The sequence below is a fragment of the Paramormyrops kingsleyae genome, chromosome 16, assembly GCF_048594095.1.
Source record: "Paramormyrops kingsleyae isolate MSU_618 chromosome 16, PKINGS_0.4, whole genome shotgun sequence".
Lineage (NCBI taxonomy): Eukaryota > Metazoa > Chordata > Actinopteri > Osteoglossiformes > Mormyridae > Paramormyrops > Paramormyrops kingsleyae.
In genome coordinates this window covers 32049352-32069967 of record NC_132812.1, presented here as the reverse complement: position 1 = coordinate 32069967, position 20616 = coordinate 32049352, and the positions used below count along the sequence as shown (strand labels likewise).

Here is a 20616-nt window from a genome sequence, read left to right as displayed (position 1 = left end):
TTTGGTACCCAAACCTCAGCCATTCTACGTATTTATTAAATTTCACCATCAGCTTAATTAATTAATTCAATTGGTTCAAAAAGTGAATGAGATATTGATGAGCTATGTGAGCTGTGCTAGTGGTCAAGTCAAGAAATTCATGGGTGTATTGGATGGTTACAGCAAATGCTGCGGTGAGTTTAGCAGACATTTTGAAATGGCTAATCGGACGCAGTTTGACAGGCATAACAGTATAATTTTACACCAACATTTAAACATCATTTTCTTTGGCTACCTAAGACTTTTGCACAGTAATGTATGGACCTTTATTTCGGCTCCTGGATCTTCCTGAGGCTGTTGTAGTACCTTGAGCGGACACCAAAAACTTGCAGACGTTGTTCAACAACAATATTTCCTTGGCTTAATTTTGCAAAGATCTGTCTGTTAAGCTGAATGAAACTTGCACTCTGTCTGTTACAGATGAGTGCTGTGGGCATCACAGAGAATGTGAAAGGACACAGTAAGAAGTTTGAGATCTGGTCTAACTCCAGAGAGGAGGTGTACATAGCGCAGGCAAGACAAAGCTTCTCTACGCATCCATCAGCCATCCATAGAACAACAACAAAATAACCAAGACTCTTCCTTTTTCATAACCACAGCTGTATATACTGTCATTCCCCCGTTTCCAGGGTTCTCGTAACTGCACTTTCAGTTATCTGTGGTTTGCTGCTGTGTGAAAAAAAGTTGTAAAATGTGTGCAGTATGTTTTCGTTTGTTCTTTTGTCCTTTGGGGAGTATAAAAAGCCTGATTTACATTGCTCCCTCATCCCTTGATAAAAGATATTTTTCCATTGCTTTATCCTCTCTTGAGAAATTTGGTTGAAGCATCAGAATGGAGAGAGAGAGAGAGAGAGAGAGTACAGTGTACTTTATTATTACTGTATTTAATGTTGGTAATGTTATATACTGTGTATCAGTTACTATATGTAAGTACATGAAAATCACGTCACATATGGGATCCACAGAGGACTACTGTATGCGTGTTTGTCTCAAAGGAAAGCAAAATAGGATAGCACTGCAGTGTATCTGTACTCCAAACATGCAGATGTGTCACCTTCATTTAAAAAAGAGTGACCTTTCCCATCCTTCTCTTAAGGCCCCAACGGCTGATATTAAGACAGCGTGGGTGAATGAAATACGAAAAGTTCTAACAGGACAGCTGAAAGCCTGGAAGGGTAAGTTTGGTGGTTTTCCTGGTACTCTGATCGCAAGCCCCTGAAGAATTCGCATCTACGAGGAATTACTCCTGACTGATCAACACATTCTTTTAGCTTATTAAATGGTGCTTGAACTCTGATGTAAAGATTGAGTGTTTGACTTGTACAGCAGCTACTGCATTATACACAGTATGAATATATTTTTCCATTAGCAGCCCGTGTTTTGTTGTGTTATTTTGGCCTTTCAGATGCCAGCCAGCAAAGAACACCAGAGCAGCTGCTACTGCAAACCCCTGCAACTGCAAACCTGAGGTGTGATTTTCTGACAAACCACATTAAAATGGCTCAGAGTTTCTCATTTTCTTATGTGACAAGCATTTCCAAATGCCTTTTTATCCACCACTCTTTCAGGTATAAACCATTTTGCAAAAGACAGGTCTGCTTTTTTTTAATAGTTGTACGTTTTGCCTCCACAGTCCACTCAAAAGCTGCCAGAAAAGCATAAAGAAGGGAGAGGAGAAGAAGGTTTATGATCCAGAGTCTAACTCCTCACCCTCTCATAACACAGATAAAGTGAAAGGTAAGACAATACTATATGCTGATTGTAATAAAACTCCATCCAAAATCATCGCTCATGGGAGTTTTACTTACACAAAAATGTTCTGAGGGCAGAATGAAAAATTATTGGTTTGGAGAGATAACCAATCAGATTGTAAAGGAAGTGGGTCCACGCAACTAAAGGAGGCGGGATCAACCAATCAGATGTCTTGGTCCCGCTTCCACTAGTTGCTTAGACCCACCTCTTCTACAATTCGACCAATCATTTTTCATTCTGCCCTCAGAACACCTTTGTGTAAGTAAAACTCCCACGAGCAAAATCATCAGCTACATTACGTGCTAATACAGAACAATCCATCCACCTACACATGCAGATTCTATTCAGTGGTGATGCATCTGGGGTTAAAGGTAGGGTATGTGATTTTAATCTGATACACTTTTTGTCAAATTGAGCAAATTTCTGCTCGTAGTCCCTAGCTGTCCCTTCTGTGTGTGCACTGAAAAAGATACCTGGTGATTCTATGCAGCCCCTATGAAAGGGAAAAAAATGCCACACAACATGATCACACCCCCTCGCTTCAGACACCCCTCCAAAGCCACTCCTCCTTCTCCTTAACGCTTCCCCCGTCTCCACCCCCCCTGTCCTGTGCATGAGCATGAGCGCCCCCTGTTGCTGATTAGCTTTGTCCATGCCACTTTGGTTTTTTCCCCGTTTACAGAGGCAGGGCTACATAGAAACACCAGGTGTTTTCAGGACAGCTAGCGGACTGTAAGGAGAGATTTGCCAAATTTAACAAAAAGTGTATTGGATTAAAATCACATGCACTACCTTCAAGAATCAGAATTTCTATTCCACTTCCTGTGAACCACGCTGGCAATGCTCTCACTCAGCATGCCATTACTTTTCTGGACAGCCTGTCTTTATGTTTTGAGAATTTCCTGGACAGCCTCTCTTTATGTGTTGAGACTTTTCTGGACAGCCTGTCTTTATGTTTTGAGAATTTCCTGGACAGCCTCTCTTTATGTGTTGAGACTTTTCTGGACAGCCTCTCTTTATGCTTTGAGACTTTCGTTTATAGCCTGTCTTTATGCTTTGAGACTTTCCTGGACAGCCTCTCTTTATGCTTTGAGAATTTCCTGGACAGCCTCTCTTTATGTGTTGAGACTTTTCTGGACAGCCTCTCTTTATGCTTTGAGACTTTCCTGAATAGCCTGTCTTTATGCTTTGAGACTTTCCTGGACAGCCTCTATGTGTTGAGACTTTTCTGGACAGCCTCTCTTTATGTGTTGAGACTTTCCTGGACAGCCTCTCTTTATGTGTTGAGACTTTTCTGGACAGCCTCTCTTTATGTGTTGAGACTTTTCTGAATAGCCTCTCTTTATGTGTTGAGACTTTTCTTGATAGCCTCTCTTTATGTGTTGAGACTTTTCTGAATAGCCTCTCTTTATGTGTTGAGACTTTCCTGGATAGCCTCTATGTATGCTTTGAGACATTCCTGGATATCCTCTCTTTATGTGTTGAGACTTTTCTGGATAGCCTCTCTTTATGTGTTGAGACTTTCCTGGATAGCCTCTCTTTATGCTTTGAGACTTTTTGGACAGCCTCTCTTTATGCTTTGAGACTTTCCTGGATAACCTCTCTTTATGTGTTGAGACTTTTCTGAATAGCCTCTCTTTATGTGTTGAGACTTTTCTGGACAGCCTCTCTTTATGCCTTCCTCACTTCTCTGATGCAAAGACTAACTTCCTTTTCTTTTATTTGCCTTCCTTCTCTTTCCACCTCCTCTGTGTTCTTGCTGGTTCCCTCTCTTTCCCCTACCCCCCCTGTCTAGATGAGACTGTCACAAGCCCGACCACAGAAAGGGCTGCTGTAGCTAAAAAGCGCTTTACTTTGCAAGGTTTTACCAGCCTGAAGACGCAGAGAGGTAAAGCTATAAGGAGCCTCTACTGATTTATGACCACAAACCCATAGGGTATTAATTTAATGTAAAATGAAGATTCTGAAAATGTCAACAGTTTTACTATGAAATTTTACGTTTCTAAAAGCGTGACTAAATCCATGCTGCGTGGTAAAACACACACTTGATTTTTCAAAATTTACTTTAAAGAATGTTCTGTGGAAAAGTAGTTCTCTGCAGATTTCCAGATATTAGAATTTTTAGGACAAAAAGCTTTCTTGAGTATGGAACAAATTGCTATTATTTACTCATTATATAATAATATATTTTATTGAGTCAACTGTTACTGTCATATGAAAAATATTAAAGCTTGCCAAATGAGAGGTGAAATGTGACACGCTTCCTTTGACAGAATTTGAGTCTCTGGCTGTTAAAAGTCGAACATTGCCCATCATGTGCCGCTTGGTGTCAGGTACCATGTAAATAGCCATAGCCTGGTAGATTGTTTATCATAGTGTTAAACCTTTGGCACGTCACAGTACTTCAGGGTATTTGTCTGATAGTCACACCTCCATTGTGTCTAGATGCTTGTTTTATGGTTGACAGTTAATTCTGAGTGTGTGATTTTCTGCATCTCTGTAATTTTAAATATGGCTGCCAGGATCTCCCACCAGCCCCGAAAACAAAATCAAGCTGCACGACATTAAGAGTGACCTCACTCCCTTAAGAGGTATTTTGTCCTCCCTCGACCCCCCCACCCCCCACCCCCCGCTGCCGCTCTCTCACTTCCAGTCTCAGTAAGAATGTAAACACCAGTGCTATTTGCCTGATGTCACTGTTATAAATTTATATCTGCAAAATGTTAAATCAAGACAGTTTAAACTTATTATCTCTCCAACATAGTAATTGTAGCTCATGAAGAGACCACTCAAAGAATTTACCAGGTTAGGGCATTGACGTGAATATTAAAAACATAAGAGCTTAATCATCATTGGCTAGGCTATGCTCATGTATGTTTATTATGGTTTATAGGTTGTCACATGATAAAATTGTATAGTGGGCTCCCTTCAGAATCACCAGGGATCAAATCAGACATTATGGAGCAGCATAATTCCAAATGGTATAATGAGGTTAAAATTCATATGTCAGTGTGGCAGCAAAGTGACAGCACATGCAGATCTGTGTGCATAGATCTGTGTGCATAGATCTGTGTGCATAGATCTGTGCATGGGTGACTTACCGGGGTAATGAGGGTGCATCACGGGTACATCCCATATGTGCAAGATGAAAATGCAATTTGACCATATGAAGTTCAGTAAAGTTAAATTATATTGTAAAATTATATTTAAAAATGTGGCTTATGGTAGTCATAGCGATGTGTAATAATAATGTGTTGTAAATGTACTGCCTTTTTTGACAAATTTATCTGGATGAATAACTGGTTGGGGTCTCTCACCTGGCACCCTCTGTGAGAAAAGCCTAGAACAGGGGTGTCCAGCTGCAGCCCTGGAGAACCCCAGCCTTCCACAGCTTAGTTCTCTCCCTGTTCAACCTCACCTGATACAACTGAAGAAATGGGTGGTAATTAGCAGAGAAGCAGAATCAGGTGTGTTAAATGAGGGGAAACCCAACAATGTGCAGAGCTCCAGCCCCCCAGGACTGGAGCTGGACACCCCTGGCCTACAGTTGCCTGTGGATGTGTCTGGCTGAAGGAGAAGTAATAGGGAGGTAATGGGGAGGTAATGGGGAGGTAATGGGGAGGTAATGGGGAGGTAATATGGAGTAATACAGAGGTAATACAGAACATACAGAACATACATGATATGGTAAATGAGTTTAATGATTATTTTTCAAGGGTGTTCACAATAGAGAACACAAGTAACTTACCACCAATTAATACGAATACAGCATCGTCTATGACCAATATATGTATAACTGAGGTTGATGTGATACTAAGCCTAGCTAAACTCAAAATAAATAAATCGCAGGGGCCTGATGGCATCTTACCAATAGTCTTGAAAGAGATGAGGGATATTATTAGCCAACCTTTGACTTTAATATTCCAGAAATCGTTATCTGCGGGTGTGGTACCATCAGATTGGAAGCATGCTAATATAACACCCATATTCAAAAAAGGGGATAGAAGTAATCCGGCAAACTATAGGCCAATCAGTTTAACTAGCATTACTGGAAAAATAATGGAAGCTATAATTCAAGTGAAAATGGTAGATTACCTAGATGCAAATAACATTATAAAGGATAGCCAACATGGATTTAGGAGAGGTAGATCCTGCTTAACGAATCTGCTTGAGTTCTTTGAGGAAGCTACAAGTGAAATTGATCACAAAAAGGCCTATGATGTGATTTACTTAGATTTCCAGAAAGCCTTTGATGTTGTCCCCCACAAACGGCTCTTGTTAAAGCTTAAAGCTGCAGGAATTTTAGGAACTGTGGCAGCTTGGATCAAAAACTGGCTAACTGATAGGAAGCAGCGAGTAGTTATTAGAGGCACTATGTCACAGTGGGCCTCCGTTTATAGTGGGGTACCGCAGGGTTCAATTTTAGGACCACTATTGTTCCTAATTTACATTAATGATATTGACACGAATACATACAGTAAACTGGTTAAATTTGCAGACGACACTAAGGTGGGCGGGGTAGCAGATACTAATCTAGCAGCAGAGAGGCTCCAACGGGATCTGGATTTAATTAGCGAATGGGCTGATACTTGGCAGATGAAATTTAACACAGATAAATGTAAGGTAATCCATGCAGGGAGCAGAAATATACAGTACAGATATTTTATGGGTTCCACTGAAATAAAGGTAGCTGATTACGAGAAAGATCTCGGTATGTATGTTGATGCTTCCATGTCCCACTCTCGCCAATGTGGGGAAGCAATAAAAAAGGCGAACAGAATGTTGGGTTATATCTCTAGATGTGTGGAGTTTAAGTCAAGGGAGGTGATGTTACACTTATATAATTCCTTGGTAAGACCCCACCTAGAATACTGTGTGCAGGTTTGGTCACCATACCTCAAGAAGGACATTGCTGCCTTAGAAAAGGTGCAACGAAGAGCTACGAGAATGATTCCTGGTCTTAGAGGAATGTCTTACGAGGAGAGGTTAGCGGAACTGAATCTGTTCAGCCTTGAGCAAAGGAGACTAAGGGGGGATATGATTCAGGTCTATAAGATTCTAACGGGTCTGGATGCCGTTCAGCCAAATGACTATTTCAATATTAGTCTAAATACTAGAACTCGTGGCCATAAGTGGAAATTAGCGGGAGGACATTTTAAAACAAATTTGAGGAAGCACTTCTTTACACAGCGTGTAGTCAGAGTATGGAATAGTCTTCCTGCTATTGTAGTGGAAGCTAAAACCATGGGTTCCTTTAAATCAGAGCTAGACAAGATTTTAACAACTCTGAGCTATTAGCTAAGTTCTCCCCAAACGAGCTTGATGGGCCGAATGGCCTCCTCTCGTTTGTAAATTTCTTATGTTCTTATGTTCTTATGTTCTTAATAGAGAGAGAATAGAGAGGTAATAAAGAGGTAATAAAGAGGGAATAGAGAGAGAATAGAGAGGTAATCAAGAGGGAATAGAGAGAGAATAGAGAGGTAATAAAGAAGGAATAGAGAGAGAATAGAGAGGTAATAGAGAGGTAATAAAGAAGGAATAGAGAGAGAATAGAGAGGTAATAAAGAAGGAATAGAGAGAGAATAGAGAGGTAATAAAGAGGGAATAGAGAGGTAATAAAGAGGGAATAGAGAGAGAATAGAGAGGTAACAGAGAGGTAATCAAGGAGAAATAGAGAGGTAATGGGGAGGTAATAGGGAGTAATACAGAGGTGATAGGGAAGAGAGAGGTAATGGGGAGGTAATAGGGAGTAATACAGAGGTGATAGGGAAGTAATAGAGAGGTAATGGGGAGGTAATAGGGAGTAATACAGAGGTGATAGGGAAGTAATAGAGAGGTAATGGGGAGGTAATAGGGAGTAATACAGAGGTGATAGGGAAGTAATAGAGAGGTAATGGGGAGGTAATAGGGAGTAATACAGAGGTGATAGGGAAGTAATAGAGAGGTAATGGGGAGGTAATAGGGAGTAATACAGAGGTGATAGGTAAGTAATAGAGAGGTAATGGGGAGGTAATAGGGAGTAATACAGAGGTGATAGGTAAGTAATAGAGAGGTAATGGGGAGGTAATAGGGAGTAATACAGAGGTAATAGGGAAGTAATGGGGAGGTAATAGGGAGTAATACAGAGGTGATAGGGAAGTAATAGAGAGGTAATGGGGAGTAATACATAGGTGATAGGGAAGTAATAGAGAGGTAATGGGGAGGTAATAGGGAGTAATACAGAGGTGATAGGGAAGTAATAGAGAGGTAATGGGGAGGTAATAGGGAGTAATACAGAGGTGATAGGGAAGTAATAGAGAGGTAATGGGGAGGTAATAGGGAGGTAATAGGAAGGTAATAGAGAGGTTTCAGGTTGATGCACATACTTCCCAATCTAGTGGTCCAGCAAAGTGACCTTTCCTCAATCAGTACAGCTGCATAGGGCCTTAACTACCACACATCTCTTGTCTGCTCCCCTTCTGCTAGACTGGCCCAAGGCTTCAACAGATGCTTCAGAGGACAATGATGACTCCTCCAGCACGGAGGACCCCCTGAACTCCGACCCCGAGGATGAGGGGGGCAAGAAACTGGTGAGCTGGAATGTCTGGTCACCCGTCGATCTTCACTGCATATTCAGTTAGTTTTTCTGTAGACCATTTAGGCTGTTTTTCTGTGCACATTGCAGACAAACTATATGTGTGGCTTCTTATATCGAGCTAGACGTCTGTACCTATTAGAGAAGCTAAAGCAGAAAAAATTTGTTGTATGTATATTAACATACTGAATCCTCTGTGACTGCGTACTTCATGATAATGTGGTCTGTCCCCAGTCTCCTGGGAAATATACAGTGGAGGCAGACTATGACAGTGGAGAGCCCCAGGATGTGTCAGTGAAGAGCGGGAACATAGTGCAGCTGGTGAAGGAAGGAGACAATGGACAGTGGTGAGCTGTATGCCGATATATTACTGTCAATATCTCCATGCTTGTTACTGCACAGTATGGCCAGGTTCAGTTCGTAAGGGTTAATGCATGACGGGGGCGTTTCTAGCTATTGAAAAGACCAGAGGTCAAGTTTACCTGGGGCTTGTCTTTTTCTTTTCTGTTCTTTGAAGGCAAATTGGCATCAGGGCTAAAATACTCAGGGTTAAGGTTAACAATAACCTAACCACACCCATGATGCATGACAGGCCGTACATTATACGCTTTTAGATACAAGGCTGCAGAGATGAAGAAGCACCTGACACGTGTATTTAAAAACGTATGATGCACGACTTGCAGTGCATTAACCCGCCAATACTAAGGTTACCACACATTTGACTTACATGTGTGTACCTGAAGACATAATTTTCACATTTAGGAACTGAATACTTATTTATTAGTAATACTCTTGTTTAGGCTTGGACGGCACGTTGTTACCATACTGTGGTATTTTCTTTCAGCGAAATGTATCAATCTCAAGGGGCGTTGAGGGATTTTAAAATACCAAAATAGCATTGCTTTTTACAATACAGTCAAAATACCGTATAGCTCTGTGAAATGTCTGGATAGCATGAAAAATTGCCCAAGCCTACTACTATTAAATATTTTGGTTATACATGACCCAAGCCAGTGGTATTACACAGAAAATAGCTCATTGCTAAGCCCAGAGGTTAGTCATTAGGTAGAAATTGCCTGCTGCTTAGCAAAGGCCATGCAAACGTGTAAAAACTATGGTATAAGCAGGTAAATGTATTATACATTTTTAAAAACAGGCAGTGGAGGCAAAGAAATGTAAATATATTAGTGCTGTCAAACGATTAAAAATTTTAATCAGATTAATCACAGGGTTGCTGTGGATTAATTTCGATTAATCACGATTAAATATCATTAATTTTTAATCTATATTAATCACATTTAATTTTGCATGAGCAAACCGACTCAAGAAAAAAGGGAATATATATGCACTTAACATGTTTATTGAACATCTTGAACATGAGTTGGATGTATTCCATCTGCCACAGAAGTGCAATACCATGGACCCATATCAAAAAGCAAGATTTTTTGCTTAGCCGGTCAACTTGTAGGATTTAAGGTACCTCAGTTTAAATGGTCTTTATCTTCGTTCGCTTACAATTAGCACGAACTACCGTAAATCCGACAAATAATCCAACTAATCATGAAGTCCAATTCTAGCCCGGTTAATTGCCATTGTTAGCAATATCAGTTGATAACACATTACGTGCGGTGCTTTACATATAAAACTCCGTAGCAACACGTCCACAGATAAGTTGGACGGCATAGTGTGTGCGACCGATTTAATGAGCCACAAATGAGAAGTAGTGCTTAAACAGTAAAACTACAACTTTCCCTTCTGTTGATAAAAGGCGCAGCTATCTTGGATTCTGAACTCGGGATCCTCTGTGCTGCTCCGAGATATTTCTCGGATCTCCGAGAAACGGGAGCGCATGTCGTTACTTCTGGCTTCAAAACTCCGGAATCCGACTCTGGAATACGAGTTCTGAGGGCAAATGGAACGCACCAAAACTGCCCGACATTTCAGGGATTTTGAATCATTCTGCGCTGCAGATGGGTTAATTGCGTTAAAAATTTTAATCAGATTAATCACGATGATGGATTAATCCGCGTTAACCCGTTAATTTTGACAGCCCTAAAATATATATATTCAGCCATTGTTTTATTAATTTAGCTTTATGTACCTCCTGACATTCAAGTGCATTATGGGTAAAATCCGACTTATTTAGTGTTACCCAATTATTAAAACCACACTTTCGTACCATCTCATTTAGGCAGGTTGGAAATGACTGTAAAGTATGACAGGACTACAAGTGCATGGCACCAGTAAATCATTTTGGCTTTTAATCACTGACTACAGGTTCTGGTCCTCAGTATAAAGCACTGTTTTTGTCTAAGTGATTTGTAGTCATTTCTTTGCTTTTATAGTTTCCATTAAGGAACATTAGTTAGAATTAAAGATTATAATTGCACATTTATTTACTAGTGCGATTCACCTGGCCAACACTACTGTGCAGTTATAGAAATTCAGTCAAATCCCTCCTGACCAATCATATTCGAGAATTCAACAGCTCCGTGGTATAAGTTATGATAACATTGTCCCAGGTCCCTGTAGTTGGACCCAATTTTTTGGGATTATAATTCAGTCATATTACAAAAGTTAATTCAGGTCCACTTGAATGATGTTTTTGATCTTTGCCTGCTTTAGGTTTGTATGTAACCTGACAACCAACAAAGAGGGTTGGATTCCAGCATCTAATCTGGCACCTCTACTCCAACAGTCCAAGTCTATACAGTCTCTCAGCAGTTCAGGTAAAATACACCATTAATAAAACATATGAATAAACCATTAATTCATACATCTTCCATAATTGCCAAATACAAGGTTGACAATAACATACAATTACTTTAGTTTAACTATATAATTGCTTCAGCTCAAATGACGCATTAGATAACTGTGAAATATGTCAGTGTTGTGGTCAGCCTTCAATCTATTCTGATGTTGCTGTTGTTTCTGTGGTTTAGAGGGCAGTGGCTCAGGTGACCTCAGCACATCCTCCAGCTGTAGTGAAACCTACACCAGCTTCTCTGACATCAAAGCCTGAGGTCCCCATCCACCCAGATGTTAAGTGCCACCTGGTGGCCAAAACTATTCTACTCCACTGCACTCCCTGCAAAGTCATGTGCCCAGCTCCTTGAACATTAATGACATGGAAGTGACATGGATGTCAACACGGATGTTGGAAATCTTCCAATGGCAAGTCATCTTGTATGTGAGGAGAGTTGATGGAACTGAAGCACCTAGGAGCAGACAGAAATAGTCCTAATTATTTTTCTCTAAACCTCAAGCCCAAGAACAGCTCCCTGCACTGGATTACTGGACTGTAGACTGAACTGCACTGGATTATTGGACTGTGTGCCTCAGTGGGCTCTTCTTTTGTCCTGCATGTTTGTTTCTACTGATGCTGTTGGTCTATATCCAAGATCCTGGCGAATCCCCTAGAAATGTTCACAAAGAAAGAATGACCCTCTCTTAATACAAATATGTTCAGCCACAACTGATCTTCAATCATCAATTTGATCTTCAAACTCTGATGTGTCCCGCAGCACCAGGACAGTGAGGCTTGAGTATTTATTGAAACATTATAGGACACTGGGGCTCTGCATTGTTTTACTGTGATAGTACTAGTCTGATAGCTCTCTTGATCACATGATTTATCCTCTATGTACATATAAATACTGTATAAATTTAAATGGAAAAATTTAAGTATTTTAATCAGTTCTGAAATGCTGACAGAAGTTAGTTACAGTTGTATGAATACATTATAAACCCATGTACAGAAATCTTGTAAAGCATTGCATAGTTGTACAGATATTATATAATGTTTTGTTTAATATAAAATGTATATATATTGTATATAAAGATTATATCTTAAACTTTCACAGATATATGATGATGCTGATTTTTTTTTATTTGGTTTGCGATAAGATGTGTTGTGCTTCATGATTCCTTTTCATCTGTACAGGATCATATATATCAAAGTGTCTTCCACTATCTCACTGTCTCACTCAGCGATCATACTGAGCTCCTGTGCTTAAAACACAAGGACGGGCTGTTTCGTCATGGAAATCTCAAGTTATACAGTACTGTGTGAAAGTCATAGTTAGTCAAAGAAAGAAGTGTTTAAATAGTCTTCATATTGGTGTAAACTATAAAATATGTCTGTCAAAGTGTGGATTAGCCGTTTAAAAAAACCTCTCCTAAAATCACTGGAGTATTTGGAGCAACTTTCCAGTGCACCAGTGGTCACCAACCCTGCTCCAGATCCACCACCCTGCAAGGCTTAGGTGCAGCCCTACTTTAACACATTTGATACAGTAAGTACTGCAGCCAGCTACGTTGAAGCCAACAGTTGGCTCTAATACTGAGATGCTGCTGAACTCGGGCTGTACCTAACTAAGCTCTGCAAGGTGGGAGATCTCCAAGAGCAGGGTTGATGACCACTGCAATATACCAATGTATTTTTTGACTCAACCACTAGAGCACCATCTTTGGCTAATCAATACCTCATTGAATTACTTAACTAATTAATTTATTGAGCTGGTGGTGAAATTTTACAAATACATGGAATGGCTGAGGTGGCCCTGAGGAGAGGTTTGGGACCTGAAGCGGTGTTCATCTAGCCATCCAACAAGATACCTGTAACTTTTTAGAGAACAGAAGAAAGTCTTGTTAATTTTATTATTGTTACGGTTAAATAGCATATTACATTGGTTTTTTTTCTTAGCAAATACACATTTACTACCCAGACAGACAGTCTTAGACATTGACTGTCTGAGACTCTCATACAGTGCTGTTATAGCACGTCCTGTTCTTTACATGCGATTACTGGCACGGCTGGCATTTCAGCTCAGACATACACTCTTGTTGACTGGAGTATTTTCAGGTGACCTATGAAGATTAAAACTGCAGATACATCAACAAAGCCCTTAAACGTCACCAATCCAGTTTTTTGAAGGAGTTTGATATACTACCGAGAAAGCTGAAAATGGAAAAAGATTTAATTGTAGTATTGCTAGGAGAGCTCCTTAAACTATACTTTGAGAAATAAAATTTAAGATTTAACCTTATTTGACGTTTTAAATTTTTTAACTTAAATTATTTCTCAGACAAATTATACTACCTTATATTTACATATATTGGCAGAAAATATCAATTGTAAGATCTTTCTGGATATGGAATTGTGAAGTGAGAGTATAAAATGCCAATATTGTTACGTACATGGGAAATGTTCATCACATCCTTCATATGAGACAAAAGTGCACATTATAAACACCTCACCTTTTTATCCAACGTTTCATCCTAATTGACTTGGTGCGTGGTGCGTTCATATCCATGGCGAAATATAAAGATATATTAGTTAATACAGATTTATTATACACAGGAACATTTATATTGGGTTAACATCGGGCGTTGCTCAACAAGTGTTTCAATTTTTTTCTCTTTGTTTGGCGTGGTCACATGATCCACTCTTAAAATTATGTTATTGTCGTTATTTTTGTATTATTTCAAGCGTTGCAAATAACTCCCAAAATATGACGGTACTCAAACGTGAGACGGGAGCGCGATTTACTATCCCGTACCGCTGATCAGCTTCAGCGAAATTCTGCACTGGCCTCTTAAAGGGTCCGCATCGCTCGTTTGTCATACGCACATTCCTCTGACGTCCATCCCAGTGTACACACACATCGCTGGCGTGACTAGGAAAAAGAAAGACGAGAGAGACAAGCCAGACACCGAGATATCCGACAAAGATACAGAATATAACCTTGCGCTGTAAGTATCCATCATTCGAGAGACCGAAGTTGATCAGACCAAGCTGCCGGTTGATCGTTTTATAACACGATGATGCTTTTGACACTTTAAAACTCGAAAGAACATAATAATAATAATACCAATAATAATAATAATAATTAGCGAGCATTCCTGGGTCGTTTCTGTGTTGTCTTTGGTTTGTACTGTAGTCATTTCGGTGCGCTTTGCGCATGTCACGCTTCAGTGTCGGAGGAAGCGCATCAGAACGCTTCAGTGTTAGAAGCAGGGCTCCCGATTGCATTATTTGCTTATACAGGACGTGGGCTGTTTCATGTGTTATAAGAGCCGTGCTTTATGGCTACGGTGCCAAATCTGAATTACAGTTAGGAAACCAAAATAACTGCAAGTCATTTCGCATACAGATACTGTAATACACGGGCACCAGATGCATTGTGTTGACATAAGAAATTCTAGGGTGTGTGCTTGTTCTGCAGTTCATTCTGTAAATAAAGCGGGAGGCTGAAGTCGGGCCATATGACTGCAAATACAGTCGCTTTTCGATCGTAGCGTCAGTGGCATCGTCATGCAGGGATGTAGCCGGCGAGCCGAGGGCGAAGCTCTATCTGACCTTGAATAAAACCTGAACTTCATTTCGCCTGTCCGCCCTAGTCAGCGCCCCGTAAAATGATAATCTTTTCCCTCTGTTTTCAGCTACGTGTAAAATCTGAATTACAGTGCTGTAGTTATATTACTGCAGTTCTCGGCTGTTGCTTAACTAATACATGTTTGAATGGCTATACTTTGTAAATCTATACGAATGCAAGGTATGATGGTCATTTTATTCAGTTTGAGAAGTAGCTTGTGATTTGTTTACTGTTGGATGGTAAAATACTATATCGACAGGTTTGTCTGGTATACTGACTAAAGACTTCTTTGATGTCTACAGACAATTTCCACCCTGGGTTGTTGTGAAAAGGTTCATTGATGTAAATTAAGTTTTTGTTTCTAAATTGAATTATAGATTATATCATTTTCCTTCTCAGGTCTGTTTGAGTGCTACATATCAAGTTGTTGACATCATACTTAAACTTAAAGTCAACTGCAAAAGCATTTCCTATTGGCGTTAAACCTGAAGAACTAGATTTAGCATGTAACCTAATCCTTGTGTTAAATATATCATTACCCTACAATACAATGGAAGATTTCAAGCTCTGTCAAACATAGAATATTCCAACACTGTCAGCACTAAGGAACTACTAAACTCAGAAGATGTGACAATGTGGATGCCAAGGTATTTATCTCTCTCTGCCAGCAGCCTTCGTCTCAGCAAAGTCAACCCAAAGTGACGTTTTTCATTTGTGGGCACAGCAGTTAGCTGAAGGTGTGGGGATAGAGCCACGAGCCCAGTAAAAATCCCATGGCCATTATGTCCCAGCAAGAGCACCTAGCATTTCAACAGGGGAGTTACTGTATTAGCGACACTTTCTGTCCATGTGGATATTCTGTTGCTGGTCTGTTGCTGACTTTAATCTCTTTTCAGTTGTCATACTCATTGAGTGGTCATACTACATTCATTGGTGTCACGTGTGCTTTATTAAAGCTGTGCTATAGCAGCTTAATCTTGGGCCTCATGGGAATGGCATGGATGGGGTGGACTGGCTTTCTTTGGCGGGGTTCTTAATGAATCCTTTGGACAGCACCGCAGTGGAAAGATCGCCAGTGTTTACAGTGACTGTGGTGACGCACTCTTGGTGAGCCCTCACGCGTGCCCCTCAGGACTCGGGGAGCGAATGCAGTGCCCAGCTGCTCAGTACCAGTGATTACCTGTCACAAAGTATTTGCCTTGTTTTGTCAGTTGCCATTGAATCAAAACATTTTTTCATGAATAAGCATAATCATATTACCCACTAGGGGGCAGCACACTGGCACAGTAGTTAGCACTGTTGCCTCACACCTCTGAGACTAGGGTTTGAGTCTCCGCCATGGCTCCATGTGTGTGGAGTTTGCATGTTTTCCCTGTGTTGTCATGGGGTGCTCCAGTTTCCCCCCCCCCCACAGTCCAAAAACATGCTGAGATTGATTGGAGTTACCAAATTGCCCGTAGGTGTGCATGTGTGAGTGAAAGGTGTGTGACTGTACCCTGCGATGGGTTGGCCCCCCATCCTGGGTTCTTCCCTGTCTTTCACCCACAGCCTCCAGGATAGGCTCCGGACCCCCCCATGACCCTGAATAATAAGAAAAAGGATGGATGAATATTATCTACTAATTTGAGGTGTGCTCTACGGGTATGAAGTAATTCTTGGTTTTTGATATTATGCTTGGATTGAGCAGAATCACTGAAAGTGCAGTTTGTTTTGAAGCTATAGAAAACTGACCATCAATGTTCTGTCTTAAAGAAGATAGATCACACCTCTATCTATGGGACATGGGCACAGCTGTAAACATCTTTAATGTCTCAGTAACTTGAGTAAATTCTGAAACCTGCTGTGCTGTCTCTAGCCATTGTGAGTCTAGCTGAATCTATAATATGACCTCGTGGTGTTCGGATTGATAATGTGATTATGGTTGGATGTGTGCCATTGCATTAATTTGGCATTTTTCCCATGGTCGTTTTATCAGAGGTGAACTGAAGATCCTTCTAAAATTTTACAAAAATGCCAAACCCACTGACTGTTGGACACTAAAAATGTGCTATCTGTTTATAGGATTCTTTCTGTGGTGACTGTGGCCAGTTCTATAATAGTTTATCTTGTACATGATAATTTGGATATGCCATAACAAAGTGTCATCTCTGTGCCATCGCAGGCTCTGAAGTGAGACACGGAGACGCTGTAGCTATGCCGCTATTCGGTAAATCCCACAAGAATCCCACTGAGATCGCAAAAACGCTAAAAGAGAATATGGCCATCCTTGTCAAGCAGGACAAGAAGACTGAGAAGGTGCGTGAGAAACGTGGGGGGGCTTGGGTATTTTGAGGGACCCCTTACTCATGTGTAATTAATTAATAGCTGCATAAAGTAAGTTTGTGTTGTGCTTGTTTAAGCACAAAGCAGGATGTCGTTTGATTCACCTACATGCTTATATAAGGACAGACCAAAGTGAATTCTCCCATTCTGTCTTCAGATTCCTCTGCCCTTTGAATCTGTTCACAGTCATAATGATCTCAAGGTCTTTTTTTACAGTATGATGGTGATAAACCTGTGTCAGGCATGGAGGACACATTAATTACGCATTTACGTATTAATTACGCATTTACGTATTAATTATGCATTTACGTAATAGAAAATTAACATCAGAAGACATTTTACTAGCCAGCTAGTGATCCAGGACATCCCTATTAAGTGGCTTTATTATTACAATATATAGTGACAATAGTGACAGTGTTGCCTTTATTACTATATAAGTATTATAAGCTGAGATGTTAACCTTCTGAGAGTTTCCCCACCTTTGTAAAAGGGTGGCATACTGCACATTCCGATACAGTGTTCAAAATATTACAGTAATCATAGAAAGAAAATTGACAATATATATCAGTCTGCTACTTGTGATGCAGGTGCTCATTTCAGGTTAATTTGAAATCAGGCCTTTTGTCATTTTAGTAGCTTCTACTGTACTCATTTCATTTACTCCCATTCAAATGTTTTCTTTTTAAAAGGATTTGCAAAGCTGCCTATGTGAAAATGATCCTCTATACAGAATTCAGGTCCAGAGAGTAAAAGTCCAGACCAAGATTTTGTTTCAACCAACCAGTTGACCATAAAGAGTCACAGTCACAGAGTACTCAACTGGTTGGTCAAAACGAAATCTGGGCTTTTACTCTCTGGACCTGAATTACCCAAATCTGCTTTTATACATGTCCTGAATATGTTTGCTTCAGGCATCAGAGGAAGTATCCAAATGTCTTGTCGCAATGAAGGAAATCCTGTATGGAACCAATGACAAGGAGCCACACACTGAGTCTGTGGCCCAGCTTGCTCAAGAACTCTACAACAGCGGCCTCCTGGTGTCGCTCATTGAAAATCTGCAAGTCATTGACTTTGAGGTGAGGCTTTTGGCTTTTGGAGCCACTGGTCAGGATCGCTTTGATATCTCCACCTGGTACCTCTACCCAATAATGGATTTAGATAACAAATGTAAAACAGTCAAAACTATAAACAGACCCTTGCTCTGGATTGTTTCCAAAATCTGCAGGGAAAAAAGGACGTGTGTCAGATCTTTAACAACATCCTTCGGAGGCAGATTGGAACCCGCAGCCCAACTGTGGAGTATTTCTGTTCCCACCAAGAGGTGCTCTTCATCCTTCTCAAGGGGTACAAATTCTAGTCTTATTCTTTTTCAATACTCCCATGCAAATGTTGCATGAGTGCTTTGGAATGCAGTCAAACATATTATCGTCAGAAGAGTTGAGGTTCAAGATTGTGGGTCTTACCCTGCAGATATGAGACACCTCAGGTGGCCCTGAATTGTGGCATCATGCTACGGGAGTGTATCAGGCACGAGCCCCTCGCCCGCATCATCCTGTACTCACAACACTTCCGGGATTTCTTCAATTATGTGGAAATGTCAATCTTCGACATCGCATCTGATGCCTTCGCCACCTTCAAGGTCAGCAGTCCTAATTGGTGAATGACCTGTATTGACAAATCACCCTTTTTTCATGGGTCTTGGTTAATTTTTGATCAGAAAACTTTAATTTTGTTTTACAGGATTTACTAACAAGGCACAAGGTCCTAGTAGCAGAATTTTTAGAGCAAAACTATGAAACGGTATGTATGAGGGTTACTTCATGAAAAATGAGTAAAAATTATCTGCATTTTGGTACCTCTGCCTGAGGAGAAGTGTAAACATGAAATTATTTTTAGTAGTGGCATGGATGAGCAAATTTATCTCATCTGAGGCTGGTTGAAATGTTTGAAAGATTATTGCAAGCTGCTGTCCACATAACCACAGCTGGGTAAAACAACCTGCCATGGGAGGGCTTGTATGCACATATAGTAGAATCCTTATTTTACCATGACAAAATGAGATACATTATGATAAAATGTCAGATTTTCGGAAGCGAATGTGTGAAGTAATTGAGATGCGATTTCAAAATAATAACCCAGCATTCACTTATGTTCTTGTAGTGGCTTGTAGTACCCGACTTTTACTTTGGGTGTGAAAAAATATGTACAAGCTTTTAAATATAAGAAAAAAGCAAAAATATGAGTAAGCTACAGCTGTTCCTTTCCTGCAGCGGAAAGGTGCTTCCACAGCGGTAGCGTGACCTGGAAAAACAAAATTCAGACTGAATAAAATAAGCTGTATTAATAAGCGTACTTATATTACGACAGATTTTTGGGGACTATGAGAAACTGCTGCATTCGGAGAACTATGTCACAAAGAGACAGTCATTGAAGGTATTAATAATACTATTTTTTTTGTTTACTAATAAGATACGTATCTGTAATAAATATAAATATAAAAGCCTGAAGTAGAGAACAGAGTAAATTATATTCTTACTGTGTGAGTTGGGTACACTGTGCGCCCCTAAGTTCTGGCTGTGTGCTATAGCTCCTGGGAGAGCTGCTGCTGGACAGACATAACTTCTCAGTGATGACACGCTACATTAGCAAGCCTGAAAACCTGAAACTCATGATGAATCTGCTGAGGGACAAGAGCCCCAACATCCAGTTTGAGGCCTTCCATGTCTTCAAGGTACAGCATAATCTTGACATGCTATTATTCTCAATATGGTTTCTAAGTTTACTCAAAAAAAAGTCAAAATCAGTTTTGATCCGTGTTCCTAAGGCAAGTTTTTGGTAATTTTTTTTTCCTTGGTCTTATCTACTTATCTCCTCCAGGTGTTTGTGGCCAACCCAAATAAAACACAGCCAATCGTGGACATTCTCCTTAAGAACCAGACCAAGTTAATCAACTTCCTCAGCAACTTCCAGAAAGACCGTGCAGATGATGAGCAGTTCAATGACGAGAAGACCTACCTCATCAAACAGATACGAGACTTGAAGAAACCTGCTTCATAGAAGCATTCTTTTTGTTTGGAATTTACCAATAATAGTATATATCAAAATTCTATTTAAAGTCTTTGAAACATTTATATGTTCCTTAAATAGCCTGCAGGAAGCCACAGTTTTCCATCAATCTCACTGTCATGAGGAACATTTATCACAAGTGTAGCAGGAGCGTTACTATTACATGGAAGGTGATTCCTTTCGGAGGGCAAACCAAAGGTTATAACAACCTCAGTTGAAGCTTTATTTACCTTCATAAGTGGCTCATTGAATGATGGCATTGAAGTCCTTAAGTAAAAATGTATGTTTCAGATATGAACTGTTTAAAGTAACTGACTGTTTAATATTCCACAATGAAATGCAAAGTGTGAGTAAGAAGTGCAAGGAATGAATCATTCAGCAGATTGCTAGTATGTATCTTTGCGGAGTTTGCACTGTGGTTTTATTGTATGAAACATGGTATCATTCATCAATCATTTTTTTATTATGCATTCACAATTTTCTTTT

The 20616-nt window shown here is 40.1% G+C and overlaps 2 protein-coding genes across 8 annotated transcripts in view; both read left to right on the top strand.

Annotated features, from left to right (window-relative positions):
• Nucleotides 1–13250, top strand: part of LOC111843682 (guanine nucleotide exchange factor DBS-like) — a 67179-nt gene extending 53929 nt beyond the window's left edge. For 3 of the 4 annotated variants that reach the window (XM_072700937.1, XM_072700938.1, XM_072700939.1), the window contains 10 exons: nt 460–552; nt 1136–1214; nt 1445–1508; nt 1673–1776; nt 3587–3679; nt 4314–4382; nt 8257–8360; nt 8600–8712; nt 10991–11094; nt 11308–13250. In XM_072700937.1, coding sequence (XP_072557038.1) covers nt 460–552; nt 1136–1214; nt 1445–1508; nt 1673–1776; nt 3587–3679; nt 4314–4382; nt 8257–8360; nt 8600–8712; nt 10991–11094; nt 11308–11387 — 903 coding nt within the window. In that variant the 3' untranslated portion in view covers nt 11388–13250. The remainder of the gene's footprint in view (nt 1–459; nt 553–1135; nt 1215–1444; nt 1509–1672; nt 1777–3586; nt 3680–4313; nt 4383–8256; nt 8361–8599; nt 8713–10990; nt 11095–11307) is intronic. The other variant, XM_072700940.1, reaches the window with a different exon arrangement.
• Nucleotides 13251–13862: 612 nt separating this feature from the next.
• Nucleotides 13863–20616, top strand: LOC111843676 (calcium-binding protein 39-like). 4 transcript variants are annotated; one of them, XM_023811446.2, is made up of 11 exons: nt 13863–14119; nt 15142–15389; nt 16291–16370; nt 16904–17037; nt 17976–18140; nt 18290–18408; nt 18535–18703; nt 18805–18864; nt 19432–19497; nt 19652–19795; nt 19942–20616. In XM_023811446.2, exons 4-11 carry the CDS (start codon nt 16936–16938, stop codon nt 20119–20121), a joined length of 1005 nt encoding a protein of 334 aa, XP_023667214.1. In that variant the 5' UTR covers nt 13863–14119; nt 15142–15389; nt 16291–16370; nt 16904–16935; the 3' UTR covers nt 20122–20616. The 4 variants fall into 4 exon arrangements, with proteins under 4 accessions (XP_023667214.1, XP_023667213.1, XP_023667212.1 ...); XM_023811445.2 differs by having other exon boundaries at nt 16291–16383; XM_023811444.2 differs by lacking the exon at nt 16291–16370.

What these genes read in the sequence shown, in the direction of transcription:
- LOC111843676 (XM_023811444.2), top strand. Translation starts at nt 16,936, where the DNA reads ATGCCGCTATTCGGTAAATCCCACAAGAATCCCACTGAGATCGCAAAA. An exon ending in CTCTTCATCCTTCTCAAGGG is followed by an intron (nt 18,409 to 18,534) that starts GTACAAATTCTA and finishes CTTACCCTGCAG; the next exon opens with ATATGAGACACCTCAGGTGG. An exon ending in ATGCCTTCGCCACCTTCAAG is followed by an intron (nt 18,704 to 18,804) that starts GTCAGCAGTCCT and finishes TTTGTTTTACAG; the next exon opens with GATTTACTAACAAGGCACAA.